The 12,852-nt window shown below is 47.4% G+C and overlaps 1 protein-coding gene across 1 annotated transcript in view; it reads right to left on the bottom strand.

Moving 5' to 3' along the window:
- Window positions 1-55: 55 nt before the first annotated feature.
- Ifnar2 (interferon alpha and beta receptor subunit 2) overlaps window positions 56-12,852 on the bottom strand; it is a 32,155-nt gene continuing 19,358 nt past the window's right edge. The window contains exons 7-9 of the mRNA XM_055614859.1: window positions 11,814-11,979; window positions 5,916-6,043; window positions 56-2,085 (exon numbers count right to left, since the gene is read on the bottom strand). Of these exons, the coding sequence (XP_055470834.1) occupies window positions 1,360-2,085; window positions 5,916-6,043; window positions 11,814-11,979 (1,020 nt within the window). The 3' untranslated portion in view covers window positions 56-1,359. The remainder of the gene's footprint in view (window positions 2,086-5,915; window positions 6,044-11,813; window positions 11,980-12,852) is intronic.

The raw sequence follows: 12,852 nt of genomic DNA, 5'->3' as shown, positions 1-12,852 counted from the left end.
AATACATTTTTGTGAGAAACATTCTAGGGAGAAACGACTCAAAAAGACCACCACAGGCTTATATAAAAAAGTATTTTTGTATTACTCTCTGACGATCTTCAAACATACAAAATTTAAAAAATGTAAGTGCGCGCATTAAAAAGCCAACTCCTAGCAATTATGCAAAGCTTAAAAAAAAAGGGTATTACCAATGAATGAGTCTCTACAGATGATGGATGGGCTCAGAGGGCAGAGAACGGGTTTATGGGTATAGGATCTTCCTGTGGGATTTTTATTAGGTCTGCCTGACATGGGCTTCTTCTGAATTGCCTTAGAGGAGTTACAGAGGCAGTCCACTGGAAGCCTTTGAGTGAGGACCCGTGTAGCAGTTCCTCTTGGAATGGAAGGAAGGTGTGAGAAACTGGCTTTTGGGTGAGAGGAGATGAGAGGGTCCTATACCCTTCATGGAAGGCGTCCAGGGTGTGCGTCTTTATCCCCCTCTTTCTGGGCCTCTATGATGATGGAGATTACTTGGTCCGTGTCTAAAAAAGATAAAAATAAGGCTCCCAAAGGCTCCTGTTAGCAATCAACTGTCCAGCTCCCAAGCTCATTTGAGAACTTCCCTTTTGGTTTCTGTTCTCAGACGCACAGCAGCTGTAAGCCCATGTAGAGAATATGAGGTCGACACACAAGCACTTTAAAAATAGTGAATTGGCTCTAAGACGTGGACCCCTATATATTCTGAAGTCCCTGAAATGCTCGCTTTTGCTCTTTCCCCCCTTTTTCTAAACCTTAAAATATGGCAATGAGATTGTTCTCCCCACCCTCTACCAAGCCGCATTTCCTTTCTCTCTGAGTGCTTTGATGGATCCTAGAATTATTCATATGGCTGTAGAAGGTTTTGTGGGTGGCTGTGAATGACCTCAGTGTGGAGGAGACAGACCGTGACATCTGAGAAGGGCCCAGACACCGGAGGCTCAAACCTTGCTGGCTCCTTCTGTGCATACGTCTCCTCTCTCCCCTCGAGCTTGGCATGCCTTTCTGCCCTTTCTCTTCCCCAATTTAATAATTTCCTAGGAATAACGCAGGGATAGGAGGCCTTCGCTGCCTCTGAAAACCACACTGTTCCCTGGGAACATAACACAGATCCGCCCTTAGTGCGTTTGTGGAGAGGGGGTGGGCAGGCGTGCTCATGACCTATGTAAACAATGCCACTGCCCAGACCAGGGATCTGCACAGAGAAGGCCATCAGCAAGGGCCAGAGGGGCTCTACAGTTCTCTTGTTCCTCCCTCAGAGACACCGCAGACCACCAGGTATCCAGGCTGCCAGGAGAACCTCGTGGGTGGGCGCTCCGCTCCAGTCAATGGACCACTATCGGGTTATCTCATAATGTAGCCATCTCCTAGGTCAGCATCGGAATCCGAAGTGTCAGTTCTTTCAGAAGACCCATCTTCCGTCCATAGGTCCTGGGAAGAAAGGCTGGGCTGGGGCTGCTGTGTCCTGTCCGCCGCAGCCATCAAGAGGTCTGACTCTGACCTGGGGAGAACCTCATCTAGGATGATGGTATCTTCTGTGAGAGAGAGCAGCTCTGAGGTATCTTCAGAGTCGCCGTGGAGAGCTCTCAAAAACACAGAGTTTAAGTTCACGTTGAAGGTAACTTTGTCCTCAGGCCCGTCTGTGCAGCTGCCATCATCCTCGGGGAAGGAGTCCGGAGGCACACTCTCTGTCCTCTCATCGGGGCCACTCGGGTCTTCTGAAGGCCTGAGGCCCGGCCCCACCTCAGCCTCTGTGGGCAGTTCCAGCTCAGCTCCAGCCCCCGCCCCAGCCTTGTAGGATTCCTCAGTCCCTGAATCTTCTTCAGGCTGGGGTTCTGGGGGCTGGTCTGGGGAGTCAGAGGCCTGTGACGGAAGCTTGACCATCAGTCCGTGCATGGTGTAACCAGTGGCCCTTGCTTTGGGAACTTCTTCGTCATCACTGTCACTTTCATCTCCGTAATCGTAATTCCACAGTTTCTTCTTCTTGTTGGAGGGAATGATCTCCAATGTGCTCACTGCTTCTGACGGTGGCAGTTCAGGGACTATCCATGCTAAAAAGTGACGGAACTTCTAGAGAGAGAAGGAGGGAGAGAAGGAGGAAGGGCATGAGGGAGGGGGAGAGAGAAAGTCTTTCACTTGTATTAACTCTTTAACAAACCAAAGCAAAGCAAACCACAGTATTCAGTGTGAAGTGAGTGACACCTACATCCATGTATAATTACATCCATGTATAATTACATCCATGTATAATTGCATCCATGTGTAATAACATCCGTGTGTAATCACAAAAGTTGACGGTTGTGTAGCACTTGCTGGTTGCTGGGCACTGCCCCTGTGTTTCATAATAGGACCCTCCAAACTGAAGGATGCTAGGGTCCCCTGAATAAAATGTCACAGCATCTGGCATGTCGCTCTGTCATCCTCACGTATGCCTTCAATCGCCTCAACTGCTTGGCACACTCAGTACAGTACGAACTCTGTGTAAGCGAGACACTGCGCTGCTTGGGGAATACTGCCAAGACAAAGTCCACACAGACACCCTCTCCACAGCTGGATGAAGTCTGTGGATGCAAACCGTTCTCTGTGTCTCCTTGCCCTCACAAGCGCTCTGCTTGCTTTTCCCTCTCGCTCGGTAGTGCTCGCGTGCATGTGCGTATGTGCTGGGTATTGAACTCGGGGCCTTTTGCGTGCTCAGCACACCCCATGTCCCTGGACTCCATGCCCAGCCTGCAGGCTTATCCTGCGGCTAGCTGTGTGTGGCGTGAGGCAGAGCGGGATCCCACAAGGTTCTCCGGCACGGTGCCACTGCCATGGCCGCCCTTCCCCGGCCAGTCTGCTCGGCCACCGCCTCTCAATTGGCTTTCATGCAAGTGCCCGTGTTCCTGGACTTTAGTGCTGACAGGGTTTTTGTTCCCCTTTTCAGTAAGTTCATTAGATTTATTCCTTAAACTAAAAAAAAAAAAAAAAAAAAAAAAAAAAAAAAGAAGTCGCTACTCCTGTAATTGCATGGGTTTGGAGGTTATTGAAAATGATCTTCCATTCCATAAATACTTAAAAAAGAAACAGGAAAATAATCTGTGCCACTAGTAATCTAGACCAGTCTTGATGAGAATCGGTGCCTTGGAAGGTGGCAAGAGAGAGGGTTCTGGGAGAGCTGCTGTGTCTGCTTTCTTGGTCTGGGCATAAGTTACACGGTTGTTCGAGCTGGGCAAAATTCAGTGAGTTTTCCACAGGTGGTTTCTGTATGCTCTTCCGGAGGCTGGAAACAGCTTCACCCTTATTTTCTAACTAAACACAGACAATTTAAGTGTGCAATGACCTTGCCAAACCTTCTGATTTTTTTTTCTCTGAGATGGTCTCATCGTGCAGCCCTGGCTGGCCCTGCACTCGCTGTGTTGAGATGACTGAAACTGAAATTTAGCTCTAGAGTAATGTACAGTTTTGAGCTTAGTAGTATCAGCTATAAATTATTATGGTAGTATCAGCTATAAATTATTACGGTCTGCCCTACTCTTTAAACTAAGTCCCACGGGCAGGGTTTTTGTCTGCCCTGCTCCATGCACCAACACTTGGAACACACCGTCATTCAGTAGAGTCAGCAGGCATTTGGAAACGCACAACAGGAACTTTACCATCTGAACACTTTACTAGCACATTCAAGCCCCTGAGCTCAAACTGAGCTCTGGTTACAGTGCACCCACAAACACACTAGACCTACAGTGCCAGCTTCCTGCTTCCGGAGGGTTTGCTTAAATGGAGAGCAACAGGTTTTAAACAGAGAATTAGTAGACAGACCCAAGGTGACGCTGGACCGAGGTGAGTAAAGCCCTCTTGGCTGTGGAGGGCGGTTGATTCAAGGCTTCGGGGAGAACAGAACAAGGCAGACGAGCTACTGCATGAGAAAGCAATGTAAAGGGTGGAGAGTGGAGTAAAAAAAGATACATGGTTGGCAGAGGCAGTTGAGTCAAAACACATGTAGTTTAGAAAGACAAAGGCCCAATACTCAGACTCCGTACGGGCTCTGAGCTCTAAGCAGACACACAGAAGAAAGGTACGCAAAGGGCTGTCTTTGTGACTAATGAAAGGAACATATGAAAACGCTGTGAGAAGCCATCATGTACAGGACCGTGAACAGAGCATGGCAAATTAGCTTGTTAGGACATTTTATAAGACAAATCTGCTGTGTTTATGTGGTCCATTGACGTAATCTAAAACAAAGAGATGACCTACATAAAAATTTCCACTGTACTATTCCTAACTGGAATGAGAGAGAGAGAGAGAGAGAGAGAGAGAGAGAAGAAAATCGATCCAAATGCCCTACAGCTGGGAAAAAACAGTGTCTTGATAATAATGTAATTCCATGATCATTAACCATAACAGGTAGAGGGCGGAGGAGGCTCCGGCAGGAGGCGCCCACTGTATGTGTAATCACGCCCTCAGTCCTCATCCCCGTGCATGGGAGACATGGGACAGACAGGTAGAGCCCGGCCACGTGCACGGGTCAGCCAGCCTCACTAAACTGCTGGCCTCCTAGTTCAGTGAGAGACCTAAGAAGATAAGGGGAAACAAAACCTCCCTTTAAGGCTCAGGGAACTTTGCAGAAGAGGGTGTGGAAAGACTGTAAGAGCCAGAGGAACAGGGGGTTTACTGTGAGGTTGTCTCCTGGGAATGTCAGAAGCTGCACCCATAAAGTCTCACCAACATTATCGCCTAAATGTGAGTTGAACAAGACAGGAATAACAGACGTGCAAATGTAGACTAGGAAAGGCCAGGAGGCTTCAACCGTTCACTACGAACTACAGACAACTAAGAAACGCTGGGAGTTAAGAGTGGGAAAAATAAATCTCCCCGGGAAGAGCACACCAATTGGTTATCCAATACCAAATGGTCAGCTCTGAAAAAAACACATAAAAAAAAAAAAAAAAAAAACATTATATAAACACTGAACAGGTGTCCTCAATGTATTTAGGACTATATATGTATATGTGTGTATATATGCATAGATGTAATAATTAGTGAAAAAAGAGTCCATGAGTTTTAAAGGGAGTAAGGGGAAGTATATTGTAGGATTTGGAGGAAGGAAGGGAAAGGAGAAATGATGTAATTATATTATAACCTCAAAAATTAAAAACGAGTTTTAAAAAAGCAATCATTAGCTATATTTTTGAGAAGATATGTGAAGTTGAATAGAAAAAAATAAAATAATTTTAACAAAAAGAAAACATGTTTTATTCACGTTAAAAAACAAAACACCAAAGTTTAAAGTGGGAAGGGCTGGCAAAATGGCTGGCAGGTAAAAGCGACTGACAGCAAGACTGACCAACTGAGCTCGGTCTTGATGGGCAGAGCAGAGAGCTGACTCCTCCTTAGAGTTGTCCTCCAACTTCCAAGAACACCATGGGGAGGTGCTTCCTCCCCAGTCACAGATAAATAAATGTTAGCTAAGTTTTTTTGTTTAGTTTCTTTAGAGGGAGAAAGAATATGAAGTTGAGTGGATAAGGAGGGGAAGGGTCTGGGAGGGGCTTAGATCCAGGAAAGAACTTGATAAAAGATACTGTAGGAAAATATCAAAGACTGAGTTAAAAAACTTAAATAAGAATTTAAGCCTGGGAGCCATTAAGAAAGACACCCGAAGTCACCATATGACTTCCCCATCATGCATACATGAACAAATACCTACCACAGAGGGGAAAGGAGGGGAGGGAAAGCTCATGGGAGAGAGAATACGCAGAGAGAAAGTATAAAATGCCAAATACATTTGGGACTTGGAAGGATGACAAAGAATCTAGAACATCCAGGATAACTGATGCTTTTGAAAAATGAGATTCTTTCCTGCAAACATATGTCTGTAACAAAAAATTATTAAGTTAAAATAAAATAAAGATAGAAAAACTACATACCAAGGCATTGGGGAAATTGTTTTTTAAGCATATATAACCAATCCGTTTCAGTATTGTGATGGTGCTTATGAAAACCATCACTATCAAGCACCCAGTAATTATTCCTACAGTGGCGGATTCTGACGAGCCTGTTGATGAAAACATAAATGACTTAATTCAAAAGAAATGCAGTACACGGTCACGGGTGGGGCACACTCAGTGGTGTCAGAAGCTAATGAGAGGGAGCAAAAGTGTGAAAAAAATCACTAAATACCAAAGGATGGAAGCTAATTGAAGCGCATATATTTTAAACAAAATATATTTAGGTTTTCAAAGTAAAAAAAAAAAAACCTTTATGTTCTATAATTGCAATAGAGTAGCTGCTAGCTGTCTGTGGCTTTTTAAATTTTAACAATCAAAACTGGACAGAAGTAGAAAGCCCACGGCAGGCACAGCTGGGGGGGGGGGTCCTTCAGACAGACAGCCAGTCTGGAAAGCAGATGGGGCCATCCTGAGGCATGGCTTACCAAACCCCACCCTTGCCTTCCAGGAACTTCTGTAAACCTCTCGTCAAGCTTCCTTTTGGAGTTCTACCTGTGGGGAAACTAGCTGCTTCCCCAGGTCCGGCTGGGCAGAGATGCAGTGAGTCGCTGTGGGCAAAGCTCTCTTAAATTGCTAAAAAGTTCTACGTTAGTATGAGCCCCATACCCAGCGCTTCGGGGAAAAACAGACAGGACAGCAAAAGGGACTAAAAGTGACTCACATACTGAAGCCTTTGGAAAGGCGAAGGAACAAAGGGCTAGCTCAGAAAGACCCCAGCACTGGCAGTGGCGCTAATTTTGGAACCCAAGTCTCCTGCCCATGAAGAGCAAATGGTGTGGATCCTCCCATCTGTGAAAGGCCAGGAACCAGGTGTAGGCTCAGAGGCACAGCTCTCAGAAGCACAGTCTTCACACACTTCCTAAGAAGGGAGAGGCAAACCCACATGACCCCGGCTGAGGCTACGGGGATGCCGACTCCCAGTGACGCATGGATCTACCCAAGTTTCTAGACTAAACGGGGCAGTGTGGGGAAGGCTCAGCACATGCGCTACAAAGCACATTTTTCAAATTGCGTCAGCAAGCTAGAGCAATGCTTCTCAGACGGCGACAATTGCCGTCAGGGCCAGAGGTCTTTATGACTTGAAGATTTTGTGTTTGGTTTTAGCTTAGTTGTAACTTAAAATACAACCTCTAGGATTGTGGCTGATTATTTGTGAATGTTATCATTGTAGATCATCTTCCTAGAAGAGGGGTTATAGGTTATTTGGGGAAGGGGAAACCAGATTGGTGGCTTCAAATCTTGGCCTCAGATGCGCCTTGCATTTCTTATGAAACCCCGGGCGGCAGGGATAGTGTTTTATAAGCTGGTTGTTCTCCATAGGAGAGCTTTCTTTCCAGCAAGTCCCCCTGGGTGAGAACCGCTGGGATGGCTGCGGTGCCTGGCAGGGTGTCACCTGGATCCCCCACTTTGTGTTCCTGTGTTACTTGTGTTCCTCTTACCTTCTCAGTCAGATCTGCTCAAGTGCCACCAGCGTCCCCATCCCTCCTCCTGGCTGTTAAAGCCCTACCTCATCTAGATTCCATCTTCTTTGACCTAAACCAGTACGGAACCTCCTTTTCTCACTTCTTTCCTGAAAACCACACCAGGTAAGTGCTGCTTCCGGGCCTTCCTTAGTCAGAACCCAGCAAACGGAATTCCCTCTCTGCTATATCTGTGAGACCTATTTGCTTGGCTCCTGTGATGTTCTTGCCTACAGAAGCAAGGCAGCAAACCCCAGCTCAGCTCAGATTGGCTCACAGTTCTGACGTTTGGGCGTCCAAAGTGAGTTTCACTGGGATAAAGATCAGGCTGTTGGCAGGATGGCATCAGAGATTGGTCTCCATGCCTTTTTCTGTGCCGGAGACCCTCCTTCATCCTCAGAGCCAGCTGCTCGGCAGCTCCCAGTCTCTCAGCGTCTGACCTGTGCTCCCATTGTCACTGTCCCCTGCCTCCTTTCCTTGGGCTCCTGGGAGGCTCACAGGGGCGGCCGGGACAATCTGCTTCCATTCTGAATTTATTAGGAGCCACCAAGCTTCTTTGGCCACAGGAGATGGCATGCTGACAGATCTAGGGTCAAGACACACATATCTTTACATGGCCATCATTCTGTCCACCACACCTCCTCTGGGCCTCATTCAGGAAGTACCCATCCCACGCTCATCCCTTTTCCCTCGGCGAGCTGGGGTGCTTTGGTGCGTATCAACCCCGAAATGTGAGTTGCTGGGACTCGACCTCGGCTGAGGCAAAGTTGCTCGCACCTGGAGGTCACACCATCCAGGGCAATTATGACTGAGGGTGTGACAGGTCCCTGAGAAGGGCCTGGGATTGGTGCCCACACCAAGAACACCCACTAGTTCTTTGTTTTTTTGTTTTTCCTTTGCTGGCTCACACTTGCTCTCTCACCCTCCTTCTTCAGAGGTTTCCCCACCTCCACATAAATAACAATTAGATTGGAACTGCAAGAGAAAGATGGCCATGTTTAAAATGGTGACCCACCCTCCCTCCCCAGATACTTCCTCACCTACACTCTTTGCTTTCTTTTCTCCCTTGGTTCTTCCTGTCACTGCATTTTTATCTTTTAATCTTGCTACTCTGTCTCCTACTGCAGTAGAGTCCCACACAGGCAGAGATTTCTCCATCTTCTTCACTGCTGCATTTATCCAAGGAATAAATTCCCCTCAGGGTTTACTAAGAGCAAACTGATGAGTTTGGGGAGTAGCAAGGGGTTTTTGTCTCCCCATCTCTCTGGGCTGAAACTCTCCTGTGCCTGTTGCCCTAAGTCAGTACTGGTCTCAGCTGTCCATCATACTGCATCCTCCAGAGCTTTGGTTTTACTGGTTAAGGGTAGCTCAGTTGGCAGCTGAATAGTAAGGGGGTCATAGTACCTGAATCTGCTTGATTCCTGAGGGCCTGATAAGAAAACCACAACCATTTGGATACTTGCAGTTTCCTGCCCTTTAACTGTCTCAATTAAAGACGGAAGAAGGGAGGCCAGTGATATGTCAATGATGTGTTAACACTGGATAATGGTGGGATAAACTCACGATGCTATTGCGAAGGCCATGTCTTAGCAGGTAGAGCATGGGCTTGGGGGAAGTACATCACCCTCCAGAGAATGGCCAGCTGCTTGCTCAGCAACTTGGGGTCACAGTAACCTTCCTCTGTCACTTTACTAACTTGAGTTTATTTTTACCACCTTTACTCCTGTGTGCGCGCGCCTCAGCATGCATGCGGAGGTTACAGGTGAACCTTCCAAGTTCACTCTCTGCCCCTGCTCTGTGGACCAGTCTTCTCAGCAAGCACCTTGCCCAGTGAGCCATCTCATTGACTCTAACTTGAAGTATTATTGCTTGTGAGAGTTTTACCTGTATATGGGATCGTGATGTTTTACATACATGTATGTATTTGTTCAAATACACCCCCCCCACACACACCCCTCTCCCTGCCTTCCTGGTTCTAGGCACAGGGCCTCAACTCTCATGAAGTTCCCTGACTGAAGCAGTGTGTTCTGCTGTTTGTAATGAGCAGCAGTGGGGTCTGCTAAGGCTGAAGGCGCCTCCTGCACAGAGCACCCACTGAGAAGGGGCTGGGTGGTGCCTTGCGAAGGACGTGCTTGGGTCACCAGGTGCTGCCCTTATGCACAGAGTAATGCTGTCATGACAGGAACGGGGAAGATACTGTGAATGTGGCCTTGGCCCAAAACAGCCTGCCACCTCCCCTCTGCGACCTGTGAGATATCCCACAATGTGATGGAGGGCTCCTCATTTCAGTTTCCAGCCTCCAGGTCTAGGAGAAAGAAATCTCTCTTTTTATATATAAAGCTATCCACTTGGGGCATTTCCATTATAGCAGCAGAAAAGGACTAGGGCAGCCATGGTAGCTGGGTCTCTAAGGGAGAAGCAAGACAGCTTCGCAATGAGGGCTGAGCACGGACATGCACTGCCTTCTAGTCTGGCCCTCCTGACTTTAGGACATTAAGTCTCCTGCCGTGACCAAAGACTTGGCTAGTGCCGGGTAGTCCCTGGACATGGGGACTTGCTGCTCCTCCAGGATGGTGGACATACCGACGTTCTTGGGAGGGGATGCAGCTGACATCATCTTCACCTTTATCCTAAACAGTCACAGAAGTGCCCGAGTTCTGTGAAACACATCATCCAATCATTGGACCTGACAGGAATTTTTGGAGTTTTTGATTTTGTAGCCAACCTGGACAGGAGTCCATGTAGGCTGAAGACCTTAAACTTTTGGCTAGCATCTGAAGCGGAGGGATGTCTTGTGGAAACAGACCCTCATCCTGCCCGGTCTGCTCTGACTCCAAGTAACGGGTTGGAGATGAGCTGAAGGACTGGCTACTTGGAGCTAAGAGATCTGGCGTCAGACATGAAGGGGCCGATCTGTTTGGGGCTTATGTTAACAGTTCTGTAAGAGTTGTACCCCACAGAGACAGCAACCCAACCTAAGCTAAGGCTGGCCTTTGGCTTTTCCTTTAAGTTTGTGCATGTTTAGGCTTTGAGAGACACTAGACCATGAAGGTCGCACTGCCATCAGGGACCCCTTGGTGCCAAGCCCTACTTAGTGCAGCTTCTGAACCCCCCCAAGTCATTTTTAATAGTTACCCTGGCAACATGTGGCAGACTGCCTAACAGAAGAAATTTAAAGTGACAGCATTTGCTTTGGCTCATAGTTTCAGAGAGTGTCCGTCCTGACAGGGAAGGCAGGGGGGAGGAGCGCAGCCTGGTGGCTGGAGTGTGTTCTGAAAGCTGTTCAAATGGTGGACAAGGAAGCAGGGAGCGTGTGCACAGCAGGGCCAGGGGTGGTATGTCCTTCAGAGGCTAGTCCCATTCCCAGTGAACTCCTTCACTCAGTTAGGTCCGACTTCCCAAAGATCAGAAAGACCCAAAATGGCGCCACCATTGGCTGGAGGGCAAGAGCTCAAATCATGAGCCCATCTGTGGAGGATAGTTATAGTTTGAATTATCTCTTCATTTCCTTGCAAATCCAAACTTAATTTTACTCTGGTGAATGACAATGTTTAGGAGCCTGTCTTTGGCGCTGAGATTTTTAGAAAGCCATCTTTGAAGGGAATTTTTTGAAGCCTTTTTCTCTTAGTGGCACAGCTGAAGAGCTAGTGGTGACTGTCTGAGAAATAGGGAGATGCCTAAATTCTGCTGCCCTCCTGTCTGCTTCGCTTATCTGAGGTGGTGCTTTGCTATGTCACCCAGGCTGGCTCAAAACTCACTACACAGCCTCAAACTTATGATGACCCTGCCTTTTCTCCCGAGGGCTGGAGTAGAGACCCACACCCCATGCTCCCTTGCCAGTGCTCCCTTGTCCTGGCCTCATGGTTCCTCAGAAAAAGGCTGGAGTCACAGTATCGGCTGTTCCAGTGTCTCTGTAACAGGAAGGCTTTCTGCCCTCACCAGTGCCACCTCCTCTCTGCTGACAAGGCCCCCTTCCTATACACGAAGAACCACTATTTTTAGGACTCATGCCCACGGCCACAGTTTCCAACCTGCATCTTCCCAGGCTTTTAATGCCAGGACTTTCAAGCAACTTCCAGTCTTCCAGCACTTGGCACAAACAATGGCCAAGGGGCATAGAGTGCTATATTTAACCCAGATTTCCTTGGATGAAAGTGCTGCAGGGTCCGACCTTCTCAGGCAGACACCGACTATTCTTACGGCAGGATGAGACATTAGACAGACCAGTAGGAACAGCTCTGTGACGTGCATTTATTGGAAGAAGTACATTTAGCACACTAGAACTTGAGATTTTTTTCCCTCTTTCAAAAGGTTTTCCATCAAAATAAAAGTGCAAACTTTAAAAACCTAGCCATACCTGATTCCTGGCCAGGCTGAAGGAGGGTGCATTTTAAGGGAGACTTTATTGTGGCGTTCTGTCCTGAAACTTCAAAATAAACAGATACACAATAGTTTGTCTTCGGAAGCAAGTCTCTAAGGACGTAGGTGAAGTTCCCAACGACATTATTTATTTTGGGCTTGTGCTGTAGAAAGAAGCACACACACAAACACAAACAAATCAGTTGAGACTTTGCTGAGAGGTGAGCCCTAAAGATTCCATTTTTAAAAATCTTGACTAGGTTTTAAAATATCATAGGCTTACCTAGGTTTATGTCACTAGAAGCACACGATTTATCACCAAACCACTTATTTATACGTATGTACACATATTTTAAAACCACAACACCTGGCCTACCAGACCAGCTTATGGATCCGAAGAAAAAGGCCCAAAGGGGAATTAAGGTTTCTATGACATCATTTCTACAATACTCTCTCCTTTCCATAGCCCTGCCCGTACCCTAAACAATAATTTTGTAAAAAGCATTATTTTATAACTTCTCAAGTGCGTTCTCAGCAGCAGTTTTTAGGCTGGGCCTCCTAGCTGCACAAGCTAGGCCCCTTCTCAAAAGAAGGAGGGTCGCGACAGATGGGCAGACAGCTCCAAAACGAACAAGGCATGCCGGGAAGGGAGCAGTGACGAATGAAAGGGGGCAGGGATGGACAGTCCAGCAATGAAGCTCTCAGAGGAAGAACGTGAACCAGGCTCCCCGGGCCTCGCACACACCTAGAACAGCAAAGGACAGTTCCACTGGCAAAGGCCGCCAACAAGCGGTTGCCCTGTTTCTGTCTGGATGAGGCTGAGTGTGTCTTTCAGAGGTTCCTGTGCTAAAATGGAGTCCTCACTGTGTGCTGAATGTTAACTGGGTGTTGAGAGGTGGGGCCTTTGGGAGCTAATTGCGATGAGTTTGGGTCCTCAAAGTGGAGCCCCATAACTAATCCCTGGGGGCTCAAAAAGAAAAATACCTCTGAACACACACACACACACACACACACACACACACACACACACACACACA

The sequence above is a fragment of the Psammomys obesus genome, unplaced genomic scaffold, assembly GCF_907164565.1.
Source record: "Psammomys obesus unplaced genomic scaffold, mPsaObe1.curated_primary_1811, whole genome shotgun sequence".
Classification (NCBI taxonomy): domain Eukaryota; kingdom Metazoa; phylum Chordata; class Mammalia; order Rodentia; family Muridae; genus Psammomys; species Psammomys obesus.
This window is presented reverse-complemented; position numbering and strand designations above follow the sequence as displayed.